The 24,511-nt window shown below is 45.4% G+C and overlaps 1 protein-coding gene across 1 annotated transcript; it reads right to left on the minus strand.

Moving 5' to 3' along the window:
* CLDN18 (claudin 18) lies at window positions 1-14,923 on the minus strand. Its single transcript, XM_021393346.1, has 5 exons — window positions 14,670-14,923; window positions 3,392-3,556; window positions 3,038-3,143; window positions 2,580-2,690; window positions 1-1,962 (listed from the first exon to the last, which is right to left on the minus strand). The coding sequence occupies exons 1-5, from the start codon at window positions 14,887-14,889 to the stop codon at window positions 1,785-1,787; spliced, it is 780 nt and encodes a 259-aa protein (XP_021249021.1). The 5' UTR covers window positions 14,890-14,923; the 3' UTR covers window positions 1-1,784.

The raw sequence follows: 24,511 nt of genomic DNA on the forward strand, positions 1-24,511 counted from the left end.
AAACACTGAAAAGAGTAAGTATTTTTAAAGAGAGCAGGATTTACCTCTGCACAACTGAATCGGTCTCCTTTCAGAACAAATCCATAAAACAAGTGCACTACTGGTTTGAATGGAAGCCAACATTGACACCAGCAGAGGCAGTTATTTACCTGGGTAGCAGCAAGGACCAGAGTCCTGCTGGGGTTCTGTTGTGGCCAGGACCTCCTTGTTGGATAGAAGATCTTCCCATCTCTCTGCACATTGGTCATCTCCTGTGACTACCAGCCCTGGTGCTGCCCATGTCACCCCCTCCACCTCTTGCTAAGCTGCCTGAGATTCAGCCTCTCCCCTTCGCCTGGACCTGTGCTGGAGATGTCTCCACGAACTGATGGAGATATAATGGTGATGGAGAGCTGGTGAAGATGGTCTGTGCCCACTGGGAGTACTGGGTGTTGAGCAGAACAGCCCTTCTCAGCTGTTCAACAAGCCACAGGAGATGCTAGCTGGAGAGGGAGACCTACCAGGGGTCAAACTCTGGGGGAATGATCAGCCCCACCTGTGATGCCTCCAGAATGTGAAACAATCCAAAGGAATATCAGCGTTTGGCTAAAACAAACCTGTCAGCAAATTCCTAGCAACTTACAATTGTTACAAATGTGACAAGAACGCATCTATCAAAAAGGCTACTTTTGAGGTTTCAGACACCTGTTTTTCCCTAACTTATCTCTCAGTGCCCTTTGCTCCAAGGTGTTTTCCTAGAGCTCTGGTGTCTCTTCTTCTGACCCCTTCAAATAAACATCCTCTCTTGCAGGCTGTCTAGAAGAGGCAGTGTCTCACTAAGGACTTAATCTTGTCATCATTTGGAGACAAACTAACACAAGAAAGTCCCGATGTTAGTGTGGAGTTTCATATCTAATGCTCCCCGGGATTCCTGCTCAATTGTAACTCTAATTAATTCTAAATGAGAAATTCTTCTGGTTTCATTAATGATGACATCTGCAGGAACTCTGGTCACACACAGAGGTTTTCAGCTATTGTATCAAATATCTAGCATAGGAATAACAATGGATTATATATATTCCCCAATGAGATCAGAAGAAATAAATACACTTTGGTATCATGGGTAATAGCAAATGTCTAAGTAACATAAATCAGATTAAATATCACAGCAGATCAGCACCGTAGTACGACCAGCAAAATAAAGGTGTGTCTGACTAGAAACTCTGCCAGGGAGGAAAATGCCATGACTACTTGTTCTGTATGCCTTGGCTGTAGCCAAAGGAACACAACTGAGTTTTCTTACAATACACAACAAAATAATACATAAAACTTCCAAATTATAATTTCTGCTTTTCATAATGTGTTTGATTTAGCTTCCTGATTTCTTAAGGCTTTTTTGTATACAACATTGTGACGTACTTTTCAGTCACAGACATCCAAGTGACTGTGTTTTGACTACAAACTCTATCAGGGTCATCACTAATTGAGAATTTAAACCTATTAGAAGAAATAGGAGATGGCACAAGGCAGAATCCTGGTCCTGACTGTCAGAGTTTCTATGTAAAACGTGAGGAACCAATTGTATTCTGAGAACATAAAGATATTACTTTTGTTACAGGCCTCCTCATGATGAGTGTGCCAGCAGGCAGCAGAATAAAAGAAACATGGTTAGGGTACCACTTTCGAGTAGGGGAAAAACAATAGAAAACAAAATCCTATTTACAGACTGCCTTATTCACATATACTTTTTTTGTCTAAAATGAAAAATGTTCCATAAAATAGAGCGCATCTCAATAGAAAGACTACTAGACATAGTCGTACTTTGAAGGGTACGAGCGTCCCACATCCTCACTCCGAGGAGCTTCTTCATACCCTGGACCCTTCCTGGTCTTCACTTCAGGTTCGTACCCTGAACCAGCCTTATACGGTCCTGTTCTGTAGGAGATATTCCGTCCTGATGCGTTGTAGGACACCGCCTTGTAACTGAAACAGACAGGAAAGATGGCATTAGCCACTGGAGGTCCTGTGACTGCCCAGTGTTGCACCTTCTGTTCCTATTTGCTGATGGATTTCAGGCAACTTTGTAGTGTCACTCCATGCCCAGAGCCAACTGTCCATGGACCTGCTGTAGGGCTCTCTTTCATGTGTTCTCATAAAATTATACTTTCTTTCTTGATTAAATCCTTGTCTGATTGAAGGACTTTCTTGCAATAACCAACTGTATAGGTGTCTAGAGCCCTACCTGAAATAAATCATAGCTTAGCTGATGCAGTCTTCGCTTGCTGGTGATCTACTACACCATCTGCAATCAAAGCTGCAGTTAATGGGGCCAACTTGGCCAGCACATTATAAATGTGAAAATAGTTTATTGGATGTTAAGAGTGATCTCTCCTACTCTCTATTTGTTTTCAAGTCATGCAGTTAAGAAAGAGAAATGGCCACGTGTGACCCATCAAGCAGGCAAGCAGATGTATCATCACAATAACATTTGCAGTGGGGGCATTATGCCTTGACCTGTCTTATGATATGCTGGCTGCATGCTATCCTGACATCCAAGGCTTCACGCAGTACCTTCCTATGTCCACCACAGCCAGACTTACCGGGATTCTTCTGGAACCATTCCTTTGCAAGCAAGGCACATCATGATGCCTCCTACGAGGGCCAGGCCACCTGCCACCCAGCCAACAAAGAGGGCTGAGCCAAAGGTGTACCTACAAAACACAGCAATGCGCGCAATTAGTGCTGTGACAGTGGTCCAGGTCATTTATTCTGAAACACACTGACTATCCTCTCTCTCCCTCTGGCACTGCTGAAGTTCCCATGAACACAGCTCCACCTGCAGAATGGTCTATGATGGGATCCCCAATCCCATCTTGAGCTGCATGAACACAGACATCCCAGTCAATTTTCTTGGACAAATTATCCCTACCTCAAGTGCAGAGGCTCATTGAATCTTCCAAGTCCTGGGACCAGACTAATAAGCACCCAGAGTTTGTTTTTCCCTTTGGCTACAACATGCCCTGCACCAATAAGCATCCTGAGCCAGATGAGCACCTACCTATTCTGGACGTTCTGCATTCCCTGGTACATGCTGGTTGTGGACATCCAGAAGTTTGTGACCAGCATGTTGGCAAACACGGACACTCCAGTGATGGCACACAGACCTGGGATCAGACAGAAAGGTGGTCTGAGATCCACATAGCACAAAGCTTGGTTCTTTGAGATGCACGGTGTGTTTGGATTTCTGCAACGATTTCTACACTTTCATATTCCAGAAGTAAGAATAAAACTTTACACTTCAAAACTCCAGCTCATACCAGAAGGAAGGCCTGTAACCAGAGCTGCATGAAGCCCAGCTCAGGCCTCAATTTCAGGCACTATGCTTTGTGTATGAAAGACATAACTTACTTACCAGCAATAATAAACATGATGCCAGAGGTCAGAGTCATGTTGGCTTTTGCAGAATCCTCCATGGTGCCAATTCGGATGCACTTCATAGCAAAAATGCACACAAAGAGGCCAAGGATGCCCAAGACGATACCCACAATCATAAGGGCCCTCACAGCCTGAAACATTGCTGCAAAACAAATCAGCAAGAGCCATGACAAACGAGGGAAGTGAGACTTGTTGGAGACTGCAAGGTTTTAAAAGACTATTTCTAACTAAAAAGAAAAATGTTAAAGGAAAAAATATCACTAACATACTTGGATTTGGTGAAAGCAAAGACCATTCCATGGAAAATAGGCCTTTTTAATGTGAGGAAGTTAAAGTAAAAAGAAAAAAAAGCCTAAGTTATCTTAAGATCATAGAATCATTAGAGTTGGAAATGTCCCTTAAAGGTCACCTGGTCCAACCCCCCTTCAATGAACAGGGGCACCTACAGCTCCATGAGGCGCTCAGAACCCCATCCAGCCTGACCATGGGCATCCCCAGGGATGGACATCCACCACCTCTCTGGGCAACTTGTGCCACTCTGATTGTAAAAATCTTATTCCTTATGTCCAATCTAAACCTCCCCTCTTTTAGTTTGAAACCACTTCCCCTTGTTCTATTAATTCTCAGTGTGAGAATGGATATTTAACATTGCAGGATTATATCAGACCCTTTATTTAAATACTGAAGGAGCCCCAAACCGTATTGTTGGAAATGTCACAAGTTTCTCCCTGCATTTCAAAGTGGAATAGACACCTTATTGTTTTAATATGTAAGGATTTGTTCATTTTACCTGTCCCTGTATTTAAGTGCATCTCTGCTGCATCTGTTACATGCATCACACTATTGCTTTGTTGTTGTTTGGTTGATCCATTTTAAAAAGCAGGAATTGTTTCGTAACTGAACTGACTGAGAAAGCACTTGTTTTGGCCAAGCAGCAATGAGCTCAGACAGCTCCACTCAGCTATCCATGGTATTTCCAAACACCCTGTGAACTGGAGTTCCAAGTTTTCCTCCTTCACAGAAAAATACATGCCACAGGAGACAAAAAAAATCACCCTGACAAACACTGCATGCAGACCAATGGATAGCAACAATGCTTTGACAATGACCAAAACATCCAGACAGGGTTGCTCGGTTGAAGGCAAGCTGTGATGATGATATGTCATGCTCATGAGCGCTGCTGACCACCAAAGGCAACAACCACATCCCCCAGCCTCCTCCTGGCTCAAGTGGAAAAGAAAAGAGGAAAACAAAGTGAAACTTGAAGATTTAAAAAGGAAGAAGTGGAGGAAAAAGACCAGGCAGGACTGTTTTCTAATAAGGTGGCACATATCCCAACCTGCCTGCAATTCAGCACTACCCAGCCTGGCAGGAGGCAGAGCACCAGGAGAGGCTTGTCGAAACTAATTCAAGGGCTGTTGTGACTTGGCCAGAATACTTTGCAGCCTCTTCTTTTCCACCCACAAGCTCTCATAATGCCAGGTTGGGCTTCAGTAGTCTGCACACATATCCATCCCCATTCAGGAAAGGTGATGAAAGCTTATGTGTGATCGAGAGGGGCAGGCAACATGTCCTGCATCCCCAGTACCTGTGGTAACCCTGTCCATCACCTCTTTTGCTGGGCTGGACTGGAGGACATCACCACCCAGGTGTACGATACCAGGTTCCCCAGGAGGAGCTGATGCAGGACAGCAGAGAGCAGACCTGCTGGCTTTACAAAGGGATGGAGAAGGGAAATGCTTATAAACTCTGTCTGAGAAGGCAAGATGGGTGCTGCAGTGCCTGTATAGGTCTCCTTGCTTATGGAAGAGCCTGAACAAAACCATGCTGGTGCCAAAACGAATGGAGAACCAGCCACTAACTGGCACTACATTACTTTTTCCCATCTAGCAGTCCCACTGGGGCTGCTGCTCTTATGACTCAATTTGCCCTTATCAGCTGATAACAAGTGCTAACGAGCCTGGGGTTTTCAATCTCCCATTCATCAGCCCCCAGGTGCGAGCTCACTAGTTATTATTCATTGGAGAACAAGAAGCTGGCGGATATGCCTTATCAGCCCTCAAAAGGTGTTCGTGCAGCACCTGATGCAGAACAGAAAGCTGTAAAAAGAAGAAAATCACAATACTCGTTTGTCTTTACAGTCACTTAAAGTTCTTTCCAGTTGCTTTGGTTTCAGGACAGGCAGTAGAGACTGATAAGGCAGAGTAGACACAACGGATCCTGGTGGAAGGTCCTTGTAGCCTTCAGGATCTGTCCCTAAGACAGTCTTAATATTTCTAGAGTGTTTCCAACAGACATTATGGCCTGTATGTACCATCACTATGGCAGCCTGAACCCTTAAAGAAGAGGTCATCCTAAGCCAAGACCTCACAGGTATTGTGGGCTCCCAATGGAGATGTTCCCAGTGCTTTGAATGTCCTGGAATGACAGAATGGGCAGGCCAAGCACCTCATGCAGACAGGACTTCTTCTGGAACACCAGAGACCAAGTGTGATGGATTGCAATTGAAAATGAGCAATCTGTGGCTGTGGAAAGTGGGGAGAGAGGGACATAGCAGGGGCGCAACACAGTGCAAAGCAATTGGCAGTGGCTCCTCAGTGTAAGATGTCAGTGCCACAAGGCTGATGCATACATCATCTCTGTTGAAGGGATGGGAAGGACAAGAGAGTGCTCCCAGCTCTGCTGTGGCATTAAGACCCCTTCACCTGGATCACGGGACCAAAAGTGAGGGCCTTTCGTAATGAGAGCACAGCAATGTCAAGTGGATTCTGGCAGCCATCAGAAGTCCTCCAAACACAGCTGCTTTCAAAGGGCAGTGATCTCTGATAGGAGGAAGGAGTGGAAGCTCTCAGACAAACAAAATAGGAGACTAAGGATAAAATTTGCACCAGGAGCATGAGTTAGCATGCTGCCCTTATAGTTAGAGGCAAGCATGGAAATGACCTGCCCCTCTTTACATACATATTTTGCATGAGATACAACAAATGTACATGATACCCGGATGCATACGGTTGCTCATTTTGCACACTCAATTTCCACACAAAGAGATGGTGTGCACAGAAAATAGTATTAACTCAAGCCTGTTGACTGAAGTGAACACGTGCAATTTGGAATCTCTTTTTCAGTCCCAAGTGGAAACGGAGAGCTGTCTTTTCCCCCAGCGTTGCTGTGAGTAGGGGAGGTTAAAAGCACCTTAAGGTCAACTAAACTAACATCACCAATCACTAATGCAGAATACAAAGGTGGAAAAGTAAGTTTATGACTGGTTATAATCAATGTGATATTGAAATGTAAGGGAAAAATGAGGTTTTTAAGTTAACCAAATTCAAGCTGGGCCTTATTTACGTTTTAAGGTACTCATCAACTAAGTAGACACAGAAAGATAATAAAAGAGCCAGAATATCTCTGTGGCACAATAGAAAATGCCTGTGACCATCATGCACACTTCTTCGTTGCTATATAACTTTAAAAAAAAACAAGAATATGGACAACCACATCCAATGCCCTGGTCTTCAACAAAGCATTTGATCAGGGCACCAGGCAGCCTTGAGGATATGGGGCTGAGAGCCTGCATTCTGTTTTCTTCTACACCACTCGGTTGAATTAAAAAGGCCTACATATAGTGGTGCTTGCTTGCACCAAGAGTGAAAACCATGGTCAGAACTGCATTCATTGCTCTCTGGCAGGGTACAGGTGTGATAGGTCATGGAGAGGCACGGTGAGCCAAGCTTGCCGCTGCCACTGCACACAACCCGCTCAGAAGCACAAGCTACACAGGTGGGAAAACAGCTCCTTTTCTACATGACACTGAGGAAATAGCAAGCAACATAGAAAGTAGTACCCTTCTACAACCTACTACTGTAGGCACCATAAAACTCAATGTAAAGTGACTGAAAACACTCTCCGCTCCTTGCCCTTCCTGCTCTACCCAGAGGCAGATTTATTCTGTAATTTTGTTATTAAAAATATTTCAGTTGGTTTTGTTAGAACACATTATTCTGATAAGAACATAAGAACTGCATGCAGCTGCTTTCCTCCTGCTGCAATTCAAAGGGAAAGAATATCCACAGGTCTAAGTATTCTCACATCAGTAACAGAGCCGAACCCCATGGCACTCATCCAGAGATCACCTGCACACACTCCAAGTTGTAATCTGCACCGAGCAAAGCTATTATTTTGGTAGCAAATACACACATATTTTGATGATCATACACTGAGTAGTCTAGAAATTTTCTTCCTTGCAAAGTGCTTTCAGATAGCTGTTCCTGTTTCTGGGTGCAGAACGGCTCCTGGGTTCAACCTGGTGCATTTTTGCCCTACCTGGCAGCCCAAGAATGGTGAAATATGGCCGGCATTCAGTAAAGCCGGAGCTCTGCCGCACACAGCTCCTCCACAGTCCCTGATATTGGAAGACGGCCGTCACCGGGTTGTCGTACAAGTCCTGCGTGCTCCACATATCCATGGCAGTGGACATGATACACCCCACAACACCCAGCGACGAGACTAGGAACCCCATCACCTGGCAGAGGGTCGTGGACATGGCGTCTCCCCTGGCGAGAGGAGTGAGACAGCCCCAGCGAAGCTGAAGACCTAATGGGAGCACCAAAGTCCTCCTGCCTGCACTGCCAGAAACGCAGCAGCCCTTATCAGATGCTTTCCATTGAGCGGTGTGTTTGCTCAAAGTGTTTTTGCAAGATAGTCCAGTTTCACTCTCGCTGAGTTGGTTTGTGCTGGCAGGGCCTGAGATAGGAGCCTTTGTCCTTTAGAAGTGCTTGTCCTTTCCCAGTAAAGTGGCTATGCTCGGTCAAGTGTTGGGAAAACCACTTGGAGCATGAGCTGTGCCCCACCAAAATCCTCTGCTGTCCCTTGGGCTCCTGTTGTGTTCTCAGGACAGTGTAAGCACACTGAGAGGGGCAGAGGGAAAGAGAGCACTGCTGGGAGAGCTCAGCACCTATAGCCCTGGCTGCCTCCTTCTTGGCTCTCTGCTTTTGCAATGGAGTGGTAGATCTTCCATTGGGCCAAGATAGAGACTGCTCTATGGCTTGTCGTCCACACACAGTGGTAGATAGGAACACTGGCAGTGAGCTCAGTGGGAGGACATGGCGCTACTGTCTTGACCCAGGGGACAAACAGAGACTTCGCCGCTCCATGAGCATCACTGAGGTCACTTCAAATGCTGCCCATGACACCCAGCCCAGAACTCCAAGTGACGCAGCAAAGCTCCCGCATTCATCTCCACTCATCCATGTCCTCAGCACCTATCACTCAGCCCCACTGAATTCCATACGGGGAAAAGAGGAAGGAAGAACACAGAGAAAGTGCATTTTTACAGGTGCTTGTCTATGTTAGCTAGGGTAGTAGTCCTGGAAAATGGGTCAGGAGATAGAAAAATTAGGAAATGGTTATCTTTTCACACAGTGGAGAAATGCTGGGCTCAGGGCTGTAATACATCTCCACTGTAATGGAAATGTATTACACTCCACTACCAGTGGAGTGCAGTGAGGTACAAAGACCCTTCAGACTTCATACTCATCCCTTTCAATCCAAGACCCTGCTCTGAGAGACTTACTTCAGCTCCAACCTAGAAACATGTTCCTCCTTTATCCAGGCCTATAGCATTCCATGCCAACTCTCCACTCCAGCCTTTGGCAGGTGGAGACAGAGGAAGCAGATGCCCTTTCATCCTGTTCTCCCCATTCCTGATCATCAGCCTAACCTGTGAACAAAATCTCTCTGCTCCCCAGCACGTCTGAAGGATTTCTCTTCTCTTTCATATCGCAGGACCTGCCTTTGTCTTTCCTGCTGGAGCCCACATTGCTCTTTTTTCCGTGCTTCAAACCATGTCCGAAGGACTGATGTTCCTCTGGGGCATAATTACTGCCCTCAAGGTTGGTGTCACCCTGCAGCATTTTTTTCTGCAGCTTTTAGGGCTGCAGAAAAAAAAGACCCAAGGGCTGGTTACAGCTAAAGATAACCCTTGGATGAGGAGAAAAAAAGAAGGGGGAATGCAAAAGACCATTAATATTTTCCAGATTATTTTTCCCAAGGAAAGCTCCAGTCCCTTGGCCTTCCTGCGCACCATGTCTCTGTGTTTGCTTTGCTGGGAGGGGAGAAACCACTCCTTCCTCTGACCCTTTCTACTGGTTTCAGCTGCGTGCAGCTGGAGTGGCAATTTGAGCCAATAAGAAAATTCTCTCCTTCTCTCCCTCTCCACCATTTCACATCCCCAAGTGCCATCTCTCACTCCATACAGTCCATCAGATTGTCCCTGTTTGTGCCCTGACCTCATGGTCTTCTGCCAAGCAGTGCTGGCTCACCGACCTCTCCTTGGGGATGCAGTTTTCTCCAGCTGATGGAGGAATGAATGAATGAATGGAGGATTTCTCATCATCATTCAAGGGCTTCAAAACTCCCATGTGCACAGAGGACTACCACAGGACTATCACCAGTAGCCTCCAGTTGTGCAAAAAACACCCGGATGAACCCATCTGCCTCTGATTTTGAGGGCCCAAATTTAATCATGTCTCTGAAGAGTTCTAGCCAGAGCAGGATTACATATTTTCCCTCAGCTTCTCTCATGAAAATGGAGCTGAGCAAGCAACTTTGGTAACAAGGGTTGTGCTGCAGCCTTGAGCTGAGCAACAAATGAATGCACAGCCATGCTCAGCACTCCAGACACTGCTGCATTTAAAGGATTTCTGCTTTTTGGAGAGGTTTCTATTTGCTCATTGCTAAACGTATTGCCTAAGTTGCTATCCAGCCAGCCCACTGTTAGCTGCTTTCCATTTCTCATGCTCTGATTAGCATTGTGCTTGTAAATACTGGGGACACAATGCTCCCACAAACACCTTCCTCAGTGGCTGTTTGTAGCAAAATTCTGGATAAAAAGCCACAAACCTGTTTGCCTGACTCATTTTTTCCAAATGCAGTGTTCTCGTTTCTGAGCCACTCATGACAGGGAAAAAAATTCCCTTTGCAAGAAACAGATGGTGCCATTTTCCCAGCATCCAGCCCAATAACAGGTGATAACTGGAACAAGTTGCCCAGAAAAGTTATGGATGCCCCATCCTTGGAGGTACTCAAGGCCAGGTTGGATGGGGCCCTGGGCAGCCTGACTTGGTTGGGAGGCAACAATCCCATGGCAAGGGTTGGAAGTTCTTGATGGGTTCTTCCCATCAAGAAATAGAGAATGCGTTTTTTTTCCCACTCAGAATGTGGGGACACCCACAGAGGGATACCAAACTAGGAAAAAGAAGGCTACTTTTTGACCACTCCCCTCTTCAGCTCATTCTTGCTTTATCTCCTGGCGTCAACCCTGGATTATCTCAAAAGTGTTCACTGGGCCCGTTGCGACTCCTGAATGTTATCACTGCCTCTCCCCTAAAAATCACCTACAGCTCATATTTACTTTAAAATTTGCAAATATAGCTCACACCCTGCCAGTCAGTTACAGCTTGTTCAGAATGAAACAAATCAAACCCACCCTTTTCTTTCTGTCTTGCCATTTTTCTGATGACCACAGCCTCCAAAAGTATGCGGCCCACCTGTCTATAGCATAAGAAGGGCTGACTGGCCTTCCTGAAAATCAACAAGGAAAGGGGGTCATGGAATCACACCATCCCATTTCGGGTGTACTCTACCCTTCTGGTTTTCAGGTGGTGCAGATGGATTTCAGAGGTCCCTCAGCAGAGCTGAGGTGCATGGAGCTGCATCTTTCCCTACCAATGAGTTGTAGCTCAGCCCTGCATCTCAACAGCCCCCTGCAATTTCCCTCGCTGTGCTCCTCTTCTGTCCTTCAGACCAGATCTTGTAGGATTGTTTTCCATGTCTGTAGTCTTTTTGTAGTATGAAGGCAGGAGACAGTAAGTTATATCAAGTCCCCAGGAAACAGGGAACACCTAAATTTCTCTGTACATCTAGCTGGTTACAATGGTTGCTGGCAGACATTTCAGAAAGTGGAGATGAACCAACCGGGTTAAAGTATTGTAAGCAGCAAGCAGAGCTTTGGAGGGACTTTGCCATGGCCATTGCCAGTGGAGGACTCTGACACAGCAATCAGCAGTCCTCATCCTTACAAAGCTGCTGTTCCCTTGGCCAGTGGGCTGCCCAATCTACAAAGAATAAAAAAAAACAGAGTAAGGCTTTTGCAAGGGCTATGGCACGAAATGTGTGTTGGTCATATATATAAAAAAGAAAAGCTTACCAGAATGTCATTAATTGGAAAACAAAATCCAAGACACAAAAAGCCCCTTAATAGCATAGATCGATAACAAGTCCAAATGAACCTTGAAAGGATGCAGAAATCCTGGCATGAAGGCATGCATGGTCACAAAGAGTTACCAGCTACAGAAATTTAATGGGGTGCTCTTAGACTCAAAGTTTGCTTTTGGAAAAGCTGAAATATTCTTATTTTTTTAAGTCAACAGCCCTTTGTTCCAGAGTCAAGAGATATCTCAGCCTTTCTGGAAGGTCAGAAGGGGCTCTGCCTCAAGATCAAAATGCCTTTTTAGAAATGGCCGAACAGCTCTAGCTGAACAGGTCTGGAAAAAGAGACTGGGACAGACAAGAGGAAGATTACCGACCAGATTACTGTTGGTTAATAACCTTGTAAGCTACTGAAAAGCTCTTCTTTTAGCAGAAAGTGTGGCTTCTGCAATAGGCGAAATGGTCAGCTTCACCAGCACTTAGCTACTATGATTTCCCTATTATTTCATGTTCAAATTCAGATCATGCCCTCCAGACAATCATGGTAAGGACTACCTACACACCAAAGCAAGCAGCAAAAAATAATTAGAGAAAGCGAATTTGGAACAAACAGGCTCAGATCTCAAGTGACATATTTCACCAGAGACTGACTGTTTATAACCAAGCAGCAAGGAGAAGAGCCATAAACTACCTGTGTTATTTTTCATTTTCATCTATTATCTTGATTTTTCCTCAATCTATTTGAAATTAAAATTCTCAACTAAATTGAAGGCAGATGATGGGCAAGACAAGTTTAATCTTTGCTGTGGGAGGGAGGGATTGAAAAAAAAAATCCTTCGGAAACAAAAACCTCATCAATGTACTCAGGTCACCTCGTTGCTTTGCTGGAGTACTATTATTTTTATTCACTCCAGCACTATAGTTCCCAATATAAATTGCCATTGTCAGAATAATAAATAGGGGTTTATAATGGAAATGCTGACAAACTATTAACTACGGTGAGGTTAGCAAGGTGCGTTTAATGGAGATCGAGGTACAGCGCGGTTAAAATAAACGCCGTGACAATTGACTTAAATAATTTCTTAGCAAATTTGATCTTTAGCATCATTATTTTGCCCCTCTCTGGCTGGGATACAGCTGCCCTTTACCAGTAGTGAGAGGGACAAGATGCCCATAGGAGCAGATGAATGTAAGGGATAGAGCCCAGCAGTGTGGAGCTTATTTTTGCACCAGCTTCTCCAGAGACTGGCGGTGTCAGGTGATATATAACAGGAAGGGAAAGGGGGGAGAACATGGAGTGACTTCAGAAAAAGAGCTAGCCCTGCTCATTAAAAAGAAAGAAAAAAACCACCTCACTTTGTAGGGTAGTGCTGCTAGCAGTGGTCACAGAAACCAGTTCACTGGGACAAAAGCTCATAAATATTTACATACCTACACACCAGCAGGGAAAGCAAGAATCCCCCAACAGCGCTGAGGGTTTTTACTGCAACTTCAAGATCTTACCCACCATTATTTTTAAAAGTTGTGCTTTATTCACTGGGCTTTTAAAATTCCTTCTCATCAATGACTATGATAAACACAGCAAACTCCCTGCGGTAATTCACCCAGTAGCCCCGAGGACGAACAGTTCATTGGGAATACCAACATTTAGGAGAGGATTTGGGATGGGAAGAGCCATCTCCAGCAGCTGGCTGGATAAATACAGGAAAATTCCCCCCCTGGGATTGCTGCACATTTGTATTTTAGGAAATTAATACACTACAGCCAGCAGACAGGGGGCTGGGATGTGCAAAAAGGGTTGTAGCTGCTCACTGCAGGGCTGGGATTTATGAAGGTATTTTGAAACAATAACAGTAACAAAAAGAACCCAGATCTCAAGAATTCTCCAATTTCCTCAAAGATGAAAGCAGTTCTCAGAGATGAACACTTGAGAAGTCCAACTGATCCTGTTTGGCTTTGCTAAATGCGCGAATCCAAGCCCTACTCAGACATCCCCTTTGGATGTCATCCTTTGTTCCCTTGTGCAACTCTTGGCTTTTCTAAGGACTGTGCAATGGATGCCCAAGCAGGATTAGACCTGTGTCCTTCTAGCAAAATGCATGCCTGCTTCCAGTACTTTGAAAAAACAAGGATGTCCACAGCCACAGAATGACATGGTTCCAGCAAATGGGAGATGCTGGAGATCCCTGGCACCTACCAGTACTGAGCATCCCTTGCAGCTGATACCAGGCAGGAACTGCCTGGGAACAAGGATCCCCATATATGAAGCATACCTCATGCTGGTGTCTCAGAACACAGCCACACTGGGTTAAACTGGTTAGATTTGCACAGATAGACTGCCTATGAACAAAGTCATTTTTGTGCACAGTGCTCATTCCTATTCTGGAAGTACCATTTTGCAGAACTTCTGCAATTATCTGCTGATATTATTGGCTTCTTCCCTTCATTCCTATTATGTCAAAGCACAGAGGGCAGGTGGATAGAACAGCCCAAGTGCCCCTTTCCTTGGTGCATTAAGGTGAGAAGAAAATCTTGACAATGCTTTTGTAATCTAATTGCTCACAGCCCTGGATTCTCTGGGCACAGCTGGGTGAGAATGATACCCATGGAAGGAAAAACCGTAACCGAAGGAGAATTAGTGAGAAATCCAGCCTGGTGCTGTTAGCCCATACAGAAAGACAATGAGTTAAATCGTGACACGACTCTTTGAATAAGGCATTCTCCAGTCCCAAGAACATTTGTGTTTCTAGTGAGAAGTCATGTATACTGTGCAGCTGGGTGTGAGTGCTATCCAAGTCAGCCCCAGGTGCACTGCTACAGTACCTGAAGCACAGTCAGCTGTAACGAGCCTTCCTGAACCCCAGCTTGGCCACAGGAGCTGAGGTGCCTCCAAAGGACCTGTCATCCAAACAGAGCCATCAACCCAAGTCCCTTTAGGCTAAAACCTGGGATCCCCTCTCTGCTCTGAATATCATCCATCACTGCTGCTCACCCACAGCACCAGGCAGCCACGATGCGAGGCAGCCGTTCTCTGCGTGAAGAAGGCCTACCTGGCAGCCCCAGGATGGTGAAGTAGCCACGGCACTCAGTGAAGCCAGAGCTCTCACGGACACACGTGCGCCATAGGCCCTGGTAATTGAACACCGCCGTCACCGGGTTGTTAGACAGGTCCTGGGTGCTCCACTGGTCCATGCACGTTGATGCAATGATTCCTCCTATTCCTAAGGCTGATACCACGAAGCCCATGGACTGGCATATGGTGACAGACATGGTGCCGGTTGCTCACTAGGCAGGCCCTCAGTGTGCACAAGCCTCCACAAGCCTGCTCTAGGGCAGGCAGCCAGGGCAGAAGGGACTTTTAGCTGGAGGCACAGCCTACGTCATGGACGGGAATCAGGAGAGGCCTGGCCTGTGCTGTACAAACCTACCCCTTCCCTTTATCTGTTTCGGTGAGATAACTTCCCTCGCCCGGTACCAAGGGCTGCTGGTTGCACACAGTGTGAATGCCTTGCTCTCTGTTTACCTTCTCCTTCGAAGTAGAGATTCAGATGGCATGGGCAGATGGGGACCAGCAGGTCCCTTTGAAACAGTCAAGGGGACCTTCTGCAGAAACACCTGCATGCCCCAGGAGGCCAGGCACAGAGTGGCTTCAAGCAGATGTCACAGATACAAATTATGGAGAGCCTAATCTTTTTCTGGGAGGGACGATGCTTCCAAATCAAGTGGGGAGACATTTATCCACATGCCTTTACCTGAGGATGTTTGCAAATACCTATAGGACAAAGCTCTAAGCTGAGCTCCACATGGCTCACTGTGGAGCCCTGAGTTGAAAGGCAGGCTCAGCATGGCTGGAGATGTGGCACCTCACCACACAAATCAGACTTGCTCCCAGGGACGTCCACACCATGTTGCATTGCCCAGCATGGCCATGGGTCAGACTACTGTCTGCTGCTCTGCCAAAAGCTTTAAGCAAAGCATAGTTTGTAAAAGAGGGTAGTGTATCACAGAGGGCAGGTGTTCAGATGGAGCTCAGAGAGTAGTGAGGTAAGACTGGGTCCCACAGGGAAGAGTAGCAGTTACAAAAGTCTGAACAGCATGAATCTGCATGCTGCTGTGAGAGGAATAGGGAGGGCTCACTCTACTGCTAGACCATGCCTGGCAGACGGCCTAAGGGAACAAGAAGACAGAAGAAAAGATGTACTCTCATTCTTCATTGCTTTTACCATCTCACAGAAGTCTGAATTTGGACTCATTTAGACGGATGAAAATCAGGATAAAGCAGCTATGACACTAGGTATTGCTTTAAGACAAGAGCATCATGAAGATCTGTCCTAGAGACCTGCTTTGTTGGGTAATGTCTTTTTTGCCCCTTTTGCTGTATCCCTAACTACTCTCCTCCTAGCCTTACCATGGGCACTGACCTGCAAGCTGGGGATGTTGCAGGAGAGCCACTCTCAGTGAAAGAGAGGATGGGCAAGCCCTGCCTTGGCAGTGCTAGGCAGGGTCCTTCAGAAGACATAGAGCTAAAAGGGACCTTAAAATGTCATCCAGTCCATTCTCACACTCACAGCATAGCAACATTACTTCCCATAAAGATCTACCTTGTCTTTTGAGAGCATCTGTGAAGGAGATTTTGCTCATGCCTAGGATAATTTATCCCAGAGATTCAAACATCAATTTTATCTTTAGTACTGAATTTTGTTCCACATTGTTCATGGAAAGCAGTACCCCAGACTAGACAACAGAGAGGGAGAAGATGACTCCGTGTCTCACCAGCAGTCCACTGGTTTAAACACTTCATTGCTCTGCTTTCTTTGTTTTCAGAACAGTGTTAGTGAATCATGTTCATTTTCAAAATGGACTCTCCCAGACCCTTTTTGGACATAGCGATACCCAGCCTTGGTGACACACCTCAACTGCTGCATGTTGTGGCTGTAGTTACTCTTGGTATCAGTCAACAGAGTTAATCACGGAAAGCTTTCCTGGTAACGCATAGCCAAATATAGAACCTAAAACTGGAGCGCAAATACACTCACTGTGTTTGTCTCAACCAGCATTGTCTGGTGACAGGAAAGGCCCATGGCAGATGGAGATTGCTTTGAATAAATTGAATAAAAGCCAGATTTGCCTTGCATCTCACCTACCCGTGAGGCTGGAGAATATGTACTCACAGAAAAACTGTATGTAGGCAAAGGGGCAGATCTTAGCTAAGTCATCCTTCCATTTGTTTCAATGCCTCTGCCACTTTACAGCAGCCACAAGAACCAGCTGTATGGGTAGCACTATTCACAAACAGAACCAACATTGCTGCAACCAGAAGGACACTTTTATCTACTGACCGTGATAAAATCTATTTTACCACGAGAATAGCGAAGGACTGAACTCCTTCAACCACCTTAAGCCTACCAACTTGATGCGAGAGTGCCACTTATTTTCCTGTTCAAAGCTCACCAGCACCTTTAATGGCTGTTTCTTGCTCTGAAGTGCCATCCATGACTCTCTCCAAGATCATCCAACAGAATCCACCGCCATTCTGGGCTCTTGCTGCTGCTTCTTCCCCATCCCTGCCCACCTTTCCCAGGACCTCTCATCCAAGCCCTTTCTCCTTGAGTTCCCAGCTCTGAAAACAAGCACATCCTGCCCTGCGTGGGTTTCCCATGAAAGCCTAGTCCTACATGGTGTTTTTCCCAAACCCTGGTGAGGTCTGAGCCATTTTCCAGTGAACACAGGGAGAAGGAGGCTTGGTATGAAAGGCAGGTACTTTTCATCAGTTCAAAGGAGCAGAATCAAAATATCAGTAGAAAAAGAAAAATGAAAGGAAGGATGAAGGGTGAATTTTCTCCACCTTTTGTACTTCATTTAACAGCCAAGACAGAAAAACCAGGCTTGCCCAGTCTTTTCCCTTGGTCTGTTCAGATTTCAGCTGTAAAAACAAGTTTTTTATTTCTAAAAAAATGGAAGAACGTCAGTCTAAACCACTTCAGAATAGTTGTCACCTCCAGTATGAAAAAACCCAGGAGATGAAAATATCTCCATAAGGTCAAAGATCTCACAGCATCTCCTCTCCAGATAAAAAGGAGTGCTCCAGAGCTGAACTCTGCAGAAGCACACCACTTGTAAATGTATTTTTTATGCTACAAAAGATATTAAAGCACAAAGGTGTGCCTGGGAATATTCATGTTGTTGTTTCATGCCACCAAGATTAAGTGGCAGTTTGATTTTTTCCCCACCTTTCATCTCTGAATAGACCCAATTGTCCTGTGCACTGGAGAACTGGGGTGACCAGAAGGAACCCACAATTAAAATTGTTCTGGGCCTAAAGTTACAGCTATTTCTGGTACAGTGGCACATTCTCTTCTTAGTCCGTTGTCTCCCACAGAATGGATACGCTGAGCTCAAAGACTTTCAAAGGTGTTCTTCCAAGGTCTTGTGCTGGGACTGCTGCCTCCCCAGTTAGCCCAAGTCCAGCTGTGTCCACCGTCCTCATCACCCTTGCTGTCCAGGTGAAAAATAATTTCAGAGCAGAGTTTGCTCTTCTGCCTGTGACTGTGGTGAGTTAGTCTGGCTTCGGCCATCACTATCGCCCCAAGGAAGGGGAATCCTGGACCCTGCCCAGAGCCAACAGCCCTCTCCTTCCTCCAGTATCCGCTCTCCATCTAGCACATCTTTCAACTTCTTGGTCCCACTGAATCTCCTTCCCCCAGTATGGCAGTCAAGATTTCTCCCGAATACAGGATTCGTCCCTGGCAAGGAGGACACCTCATCTGCTTAATTATTTTATTCATAAGTCGGCCGTAACTTCAAAGACATCTCGGTGACCTATCTAAAGCTAAGTGAATCCCTCACCCCGGAGGAGACTGACTCTTCTTGATCCCCCTGGGGAGCTGGGGCTGGGTGGCAGAGGAGCTGCCGGGGAGCGATGTTCAGCCGGACAATGAGAAACACATTGACAAAGTGTTCACATTATTGGCTGATAGGTCTGCATCAGTCACTCATTCACAAGCACAAGGTCTAAATTGCAGAACCAATTAACGGCACTAATAGCCCTTGCCTGAATTAATCTTTGAGACAAAAGAGGAGAGAAGTGGAAGAGCTATTAGCAAATCAAGCTGTACCATCCCTGCTTTATTGCGGGAATCTAAGTGTCTGTATTTGGCTATTATGAACTGACTGCAATTACAGCCCTCATTTAAAATGATTAAGTGGTTATAATTATTTTTCAATTAAAACTTAGATCTTCCATTTATACAACATTGCAGGCTTCAATTAAAGTCCTTTTTTCTCTTCTTTTTTTGGAGAAAAAAGTACCACTGTGCCAAAAGAATCTTGCATCGTTTCTACCCATTAAGAGCCAAATAAGATGCTAATAATGCTTTTGTTTGCATCCCTCCTTTCTGGCCCTGCTGAACTACTTGGCAAATGAGATTAACTGCCAGAGACACCACTTGCAGAACCTGCTAGAGGTCAAAAAAAAAAAAAAAAAAAACGAGTTAGGAAAGAGGTATGGGCCTCAGGTGCTTCTGTGAAACAAGATACAGCCAAGTAAAACTTAAGTGAGCCATTTTCAGGGCTATGCACGCAATAGTACAACTATTATTTGGAAAGGGTTTGAGTTTGGGAAGCTAGAGGGACTCCATCTGTCTGTATTTTTGCAAGAAATGAACTTAATTAGAAACGCAGATTTGGAGCTGCAACTGCAGGTGAGCTTGGGATGGGTTTCTTGAAAGTCTGGTTTTAAAAAGTAATAAATAGGGGAGAGGGAAAACAAAACTTTCATATTTGAATTTTGCGAAGTGAAAGCTTTTCTACTTTTCACTTCAAGATGGCATTTGTCTTTCTAACTTTACTTATAGGAACATAAATAGATTTAAAGGAGGAAAGGAAAGAGAAAAGAACGGAAGAAAGAGGTTGAGATGAAATGCATTGGTTCAGCCAAATGTACTTTCCTATTATTTTTTAGCTACGTGCCTCCAAAACTTGACTTTTACATTTCTTTACTTATATAAATACTCTACTGGTGTTACTCATGACTTCCATGGCTAAGTTTGACTCAGGAGTGTTAGTCAGCAGGAGAGAAAGGCAGAAGCCACCAAAAGAGCCATGCCACACCAAAACATCACTCCTCATGCCACCTCCAACCAAGGACATTCCAGCAACCTTCACCCCAAAGCACTGGGCACACCAGGAAATTTTATTTAGACTGCATTTTGCAAGGAGACAGGGAGGGATGGGTGGAGGGGGTGTGACTCAGAGAAGTAGGATAAGAAAGGGTTCGTAGCCCAGAGGTGCATGCCAGGGGAGACCTCATCGCTCCCTACAGCTCTCTGAAAAGAGGTTGTGGTGAGGTGGGGGTCAGGCTCTTCACCCAGGTAACAGCAATGGGATGAGAAGTGATGGCCTCACACTGTGCCAGGGGAGGGTCAGTTTGGCTATCAGGAGACATTTCTCCTCAGAAGGAGCGGTGAGGCACTGGCACAGCTGCCCGGGGAGGTGGGGCAGTCACCATCTCTGGAGGTGTTCAAGAACCATGGAGATCTGGCACTGAGGGACATGATGAGATGGGTTGGGGTTAGACTCAGGGATCTTAGGGGTCTTTTTCAACTTCAATGATTTTGTGATTCTATGATTTCTGTTTTTCCCAATGGTCAGAGCAGCACCTCTGCTTCACTTTCTCAGGGATTCCAGGTTGAAAGCAACAATGAACAGTTCCCCCTGCAGGCTCATTATCTCCACCATTGCACTTTCTGATGCAGGGCCAGGCAAGATCAGCTCTCAAGAAAAATAAGTTTCATGCCACCTCTCATTTCCCATCCCCACAACAGAGAAACAGCACTCCTGCCCGCCCACAAGAGGAGGAGGAGGAGGAAAGGTGTGATAGATCTTTAGGAACAAAGCTGTCAGGTCTGTTGTTGATTCTTCTTCTCCACCCATTTGGAGTTAGACTTAACTCAAGCCCCTAGAGAGAGATGACCCAGTGAGCTTTGTTTGGGATGCCAGGCATAGGCCTCTGCAGGCAAGGGAAGACAAGAAACAGGCTACAGGTACAGCATCTCACCTCACTGACACCAACAAAACTTAAGTACAGGCGCAACAATTGTGCAACTAAATACATTCCTGAACAGTGATGCTCTCTTGAGCTCAGAGCGTTGGAGGGAAGGACCTGGGCGCTGCCAGGAACAACAGACCTGGTTAGATTTTACCTGGTGGCTTTGACTGACAACAGAAACTTGTCACTCTGAAGTGATGTGAGCCAAGCTGTGCAGGTATTCTGGAGCACAGGTCAGGGCATCCCCAGGGATGAGCTTCTACAAGCACATAGTGCCTTTTCATAATGCACTTGGCTATAAATCGATGTTCCAGCTGACAGCCAGCCTAGGTTTCCTTTCTTTCCCAGGTTTGAGTCGATACACTTTCTCTTCCCACCTTAAATAACTTGTTGTACAGATTTGTATACAAATGCAATGTGTGCCATTTTAGTTATCTTTCTTCCCGATAGCATGGGAATTAGCCTTTCCTCTCACGACATGAATTATGCTCTCTAATTGCGTATCATACTTGTTCCACAGCTCCAACCTCCTCCAATGTATTTATTTTTGTAACTCAATACGAAACCTTCACCTTGCGCTGACACAACAATGAGGTTGTGTATTCACCTACTTAAAAGCCAGGAAATGCAGAAACTGAGGTTAAAAGTAGAAGAAAACTGTGATATCACATATGCATGTTGTGGCACCCACTCAGACCCTGCAATCTTCAGCTGAAGAGTGCTCCTTTAGGAGGTCACTGTGTTTGATGTGCATAAGGACTTCAGAAGTGATGATGCATGTTACTGCCCGAACAATGCAAGACAATGCAGTGTACTGAAGCCTACTGCCTGCCTTTAGTTCTATACCAAAAATAATCCATGAAAAATCCATGATGAGTGATTGATGGGCAACCTTAGAGGTCTTTTCCAATCTTGATGATTCTGTGGTTCTATGGTTCCTTTCCATTTTGAGACATCAGTTCTCACCAGCATGCGAGGAGGTCCCCTGGCACAACTGAGTGAATTACCGAGATAGCATCCGTGCATGTACCAACCCATCACCCTTACACGAGAACACCATATTAAACCTACCCCACCAGCAGCAATTCATTTCTGCAGGGAGGGAACAGGGTGATTTTTAACATCCAAAGCCCTAACAGATGGTAAATTTCTGCTTCAAGTTTTGTGGCCAGAATCTAAAGGCTCAGATACATCCTTCACAAACACCATTTCAAGGCTTTCCTTCTCCAAACCTTTGTTTCCTTCATATTGCTTTGACACCAACAGATTCCCTCTGGAAATTCAGGAATTGTGCTTGCAATTGATACAGCCCCAGCTTTCTCAAGACCTAAAGCTTGGCACTGAAGAGAACAATTGTGCCTGTCTCCGTTTTCTTTGGAAAGACAGAATTTGCTTTGGCAGTGTTCCTCAGCACTGGTGAGCAGAAAGCATCTAGAACACACTTCTAAATTGTCCTCCTTTTAATTTGGTTTTTCTTATGCTTATTTCTTAATTCCAAGAAAGCCTTTGTGGGCCAGATTGGAAGACCTCTCTCAAGGCACCTTTCAGCCCTGTATTGTATTGCTCTGGGTAGAAAAAAATAAAAAAGGAATGAAGGAAAAAGAAAAAGAGGGTTTCACTGATTTTGGGGTGAGTGAAAGAAGATGCAACATGAGAGGAATAAGGATTGTTGTCCCCACACATCTCCAGCAAAACCTACCCAGCACTGGGGACAAGGAATAAACCTTCACACCATCCTCTGCTTTGGCATTAGGACTCACAAATAGTTTTCCACCTTTAAAGCAGATTTCTTCACTGTCCAGGAGTTCGAAGGTATGGTTGTGCCACAGGGAGCTTCTTGCAAGGGAGGAGAAGCAGTCTCCAGCTTATTATGGGATGTGCCTGCGGAGTCTTCATAGGGTATATTTGTATTCTAATTTCATCAGCAATGATTTTTAGTCAAAAAAACATTCAGATCTATCTATCGGTCTTACGTGCATCTGGATAATAAAGTCACAAAGAAGCATACAGTTTCACTCAAGAAAAAACACACTTTCTCTATCTGCATTTGTCTTCCTGGCATCCCTTGCTGCTATCTCTTGCTCTTTCAAGGACAGCAGACATTCTGCCTCCCTTTTTCTCTCTCTTTATAAGGAAAAGGCACTGTTTTTTATCTGAATACTTTTTCAACTCCATCTTTTGTAAATTTTGCTGGAAAAGCAACAGAAATAGAGCTGGTGCATAGTTCTGCGGTGAGAGTATAGATTCTCCTATGCAATGCTCCTCCATTTCAGAAGAGGGACACTAAAGCGTTGCATCAGCTGCCTGCTATGAGAGCACCAAGGATGTGAGATCTTTGCCTCTGTCATTGTTGCCTTTGAGTTAGAAGTCATGTTGAGAGCTTTGAAGGGTGGTGAAGCTCTTGGGAAGGCCGCGAGGGTCCTGGGGGGGAACTTTGTGCTCTCTTCCAGGTAACATTCTTTCTATCTCCTCCTTTTCATCAGGCAAACTGGGGTAAAATTCCAGGTTTCCCTCTGGCTTTTCCCATTCATAAATGTAGCTTGTTTTTTCCCCCCATCTTGCTTTTCATCTGCTTTACTTTCTCAAGGTGCCTCCTAGTCCAGCAGGTAGAGCAGCTCTTAAAAACTACATCCAAAGCAGCAATAAAACTTCAGAATAACGTGCATGGATTATTTCAAGGAGAAAAATAAAACACCTATAAATATTATCACTGGCCATATGAAGAATATTTCCAGGGCCCTGAATTTTCAAAGCAACTAACTACATTTGACTAATTAACTTCTACACGAGGTGTAAGACATAACAGGAGGTTGTGCAGACCCTGAGCCTCTCTGACCTTTGGTCAGCCTGAGAGCACCCTGACCCTGCAAGCAGTGCCTGGATGAGACTGGCTTTAAATGTGTCGATACTGATGAACAGAGCAAACTTCTCCACATGGACCTGAATAAACCGCAATTAGTAATTTGTGAGATTGGTTTTGTTAGGTTTTCATAGAATCATTAAGGTTGGAAAAGAACCCTAAGATCCCCAGGTCCAACCCAGCCCACCCCACCATGCCCGCTGACCATGTCCCTCAGTGCCACATCTCTACGTCTCTGGAACACCCCCATGGTCAGTGACCCCACCACCTCCCTGGGCAGCTGTGCCAGTGCCTCACTGCTCTTTCTGAGAAGAAATGCTTCCTAATACCCAACCTGACCCTCCCCTGCCACAACGTGAGGCCATCTTCCTGCTTTGATGTCTGTACCGAAGGGATTGCACCAGGCTCAGGCAAAGCAGCGCGGATCACAGCCACAGGATGGCAGCAGAAACTCATCGATGGTCCCCAGCCCCAGTCCTGGCCCGAATCCTTGCTCTGCAGCAATGGACTTGCACCGATATAGACAGTAAATGGAATTATGTCATTGTCTGCAAGAATCTTCTGCACTTTTGCATCCAGAGATCTGCTTTAGGGTTTCAAGGAGATGGCATGGAGGCAGAGAGTGGTGGCACAGACACAACCCATAGCATGTGGGTTTCCTCAGTGGGACATTGGCACCCCTTTGGGGTTAACTGGTAGGAGAACTCTGCTACCTCATCTGCCATGCTGCAGAAGCACATCTATTCATACGTACATGGATACATACATATATACCTACATAGGTACCTTCATTCACCTTGTCCCTTCTGCCAGAGTTTAGCAGACACTTACATACTAAGACTTTTCCATTTTTCTAGCCCATTTCAGATGCAGTGTTGCTCTTCTTCATCTTCCCTCCTTTTTATTGACATGTTGGGCTGTGCTGTCAATAGGACAGCCCTGAGCACACAACAGGGCCCCTGCAAACATCCTCATCAGAGCAACCT

This window comes from Numida meleagris, chromosome 4, assembly GCF_002078875.1.
Source record: "Numida meleagris isolate 19003 breed g44 Domestic line chromosome 4, NumMel1.0, whole genome shotgun sequence".
NCBI classification, from domain to species: domain Eukaryota; kingdom Metazoa; phylum Chordata; class Aves; order Galliformes; family Numididae; genus Numida; species Numida meleagris.

What these genes read in the sequence shown, in the direction of transcription:
- CLDN18 (XM_021393346.1), bottom strand. Translation starts at nt 14,889, where the DNA reads ATGTCTGTCACCATATGCCAGTCCATGGGCTTCGTGGTATCAGCCTTA. An exon ending in CATCATGTTTATTATTGCTG is followed by an intron (nt 3,144 to 3,391) that starts GTAAGTAAGTTA and finishes GTCTGATCCCAG; the next exon opens with GTCTGTGTGCCATCACTGGA. An exon ending in ATGGTTCCAGAAGAATCCCG is followed by an intron (nt 1,963 to 2,579) that starts GTAAGTCTGGCT and finishes TGTCTGTTTCAG; the next exon opens with TTACAAGGCGGTGTCCTACA.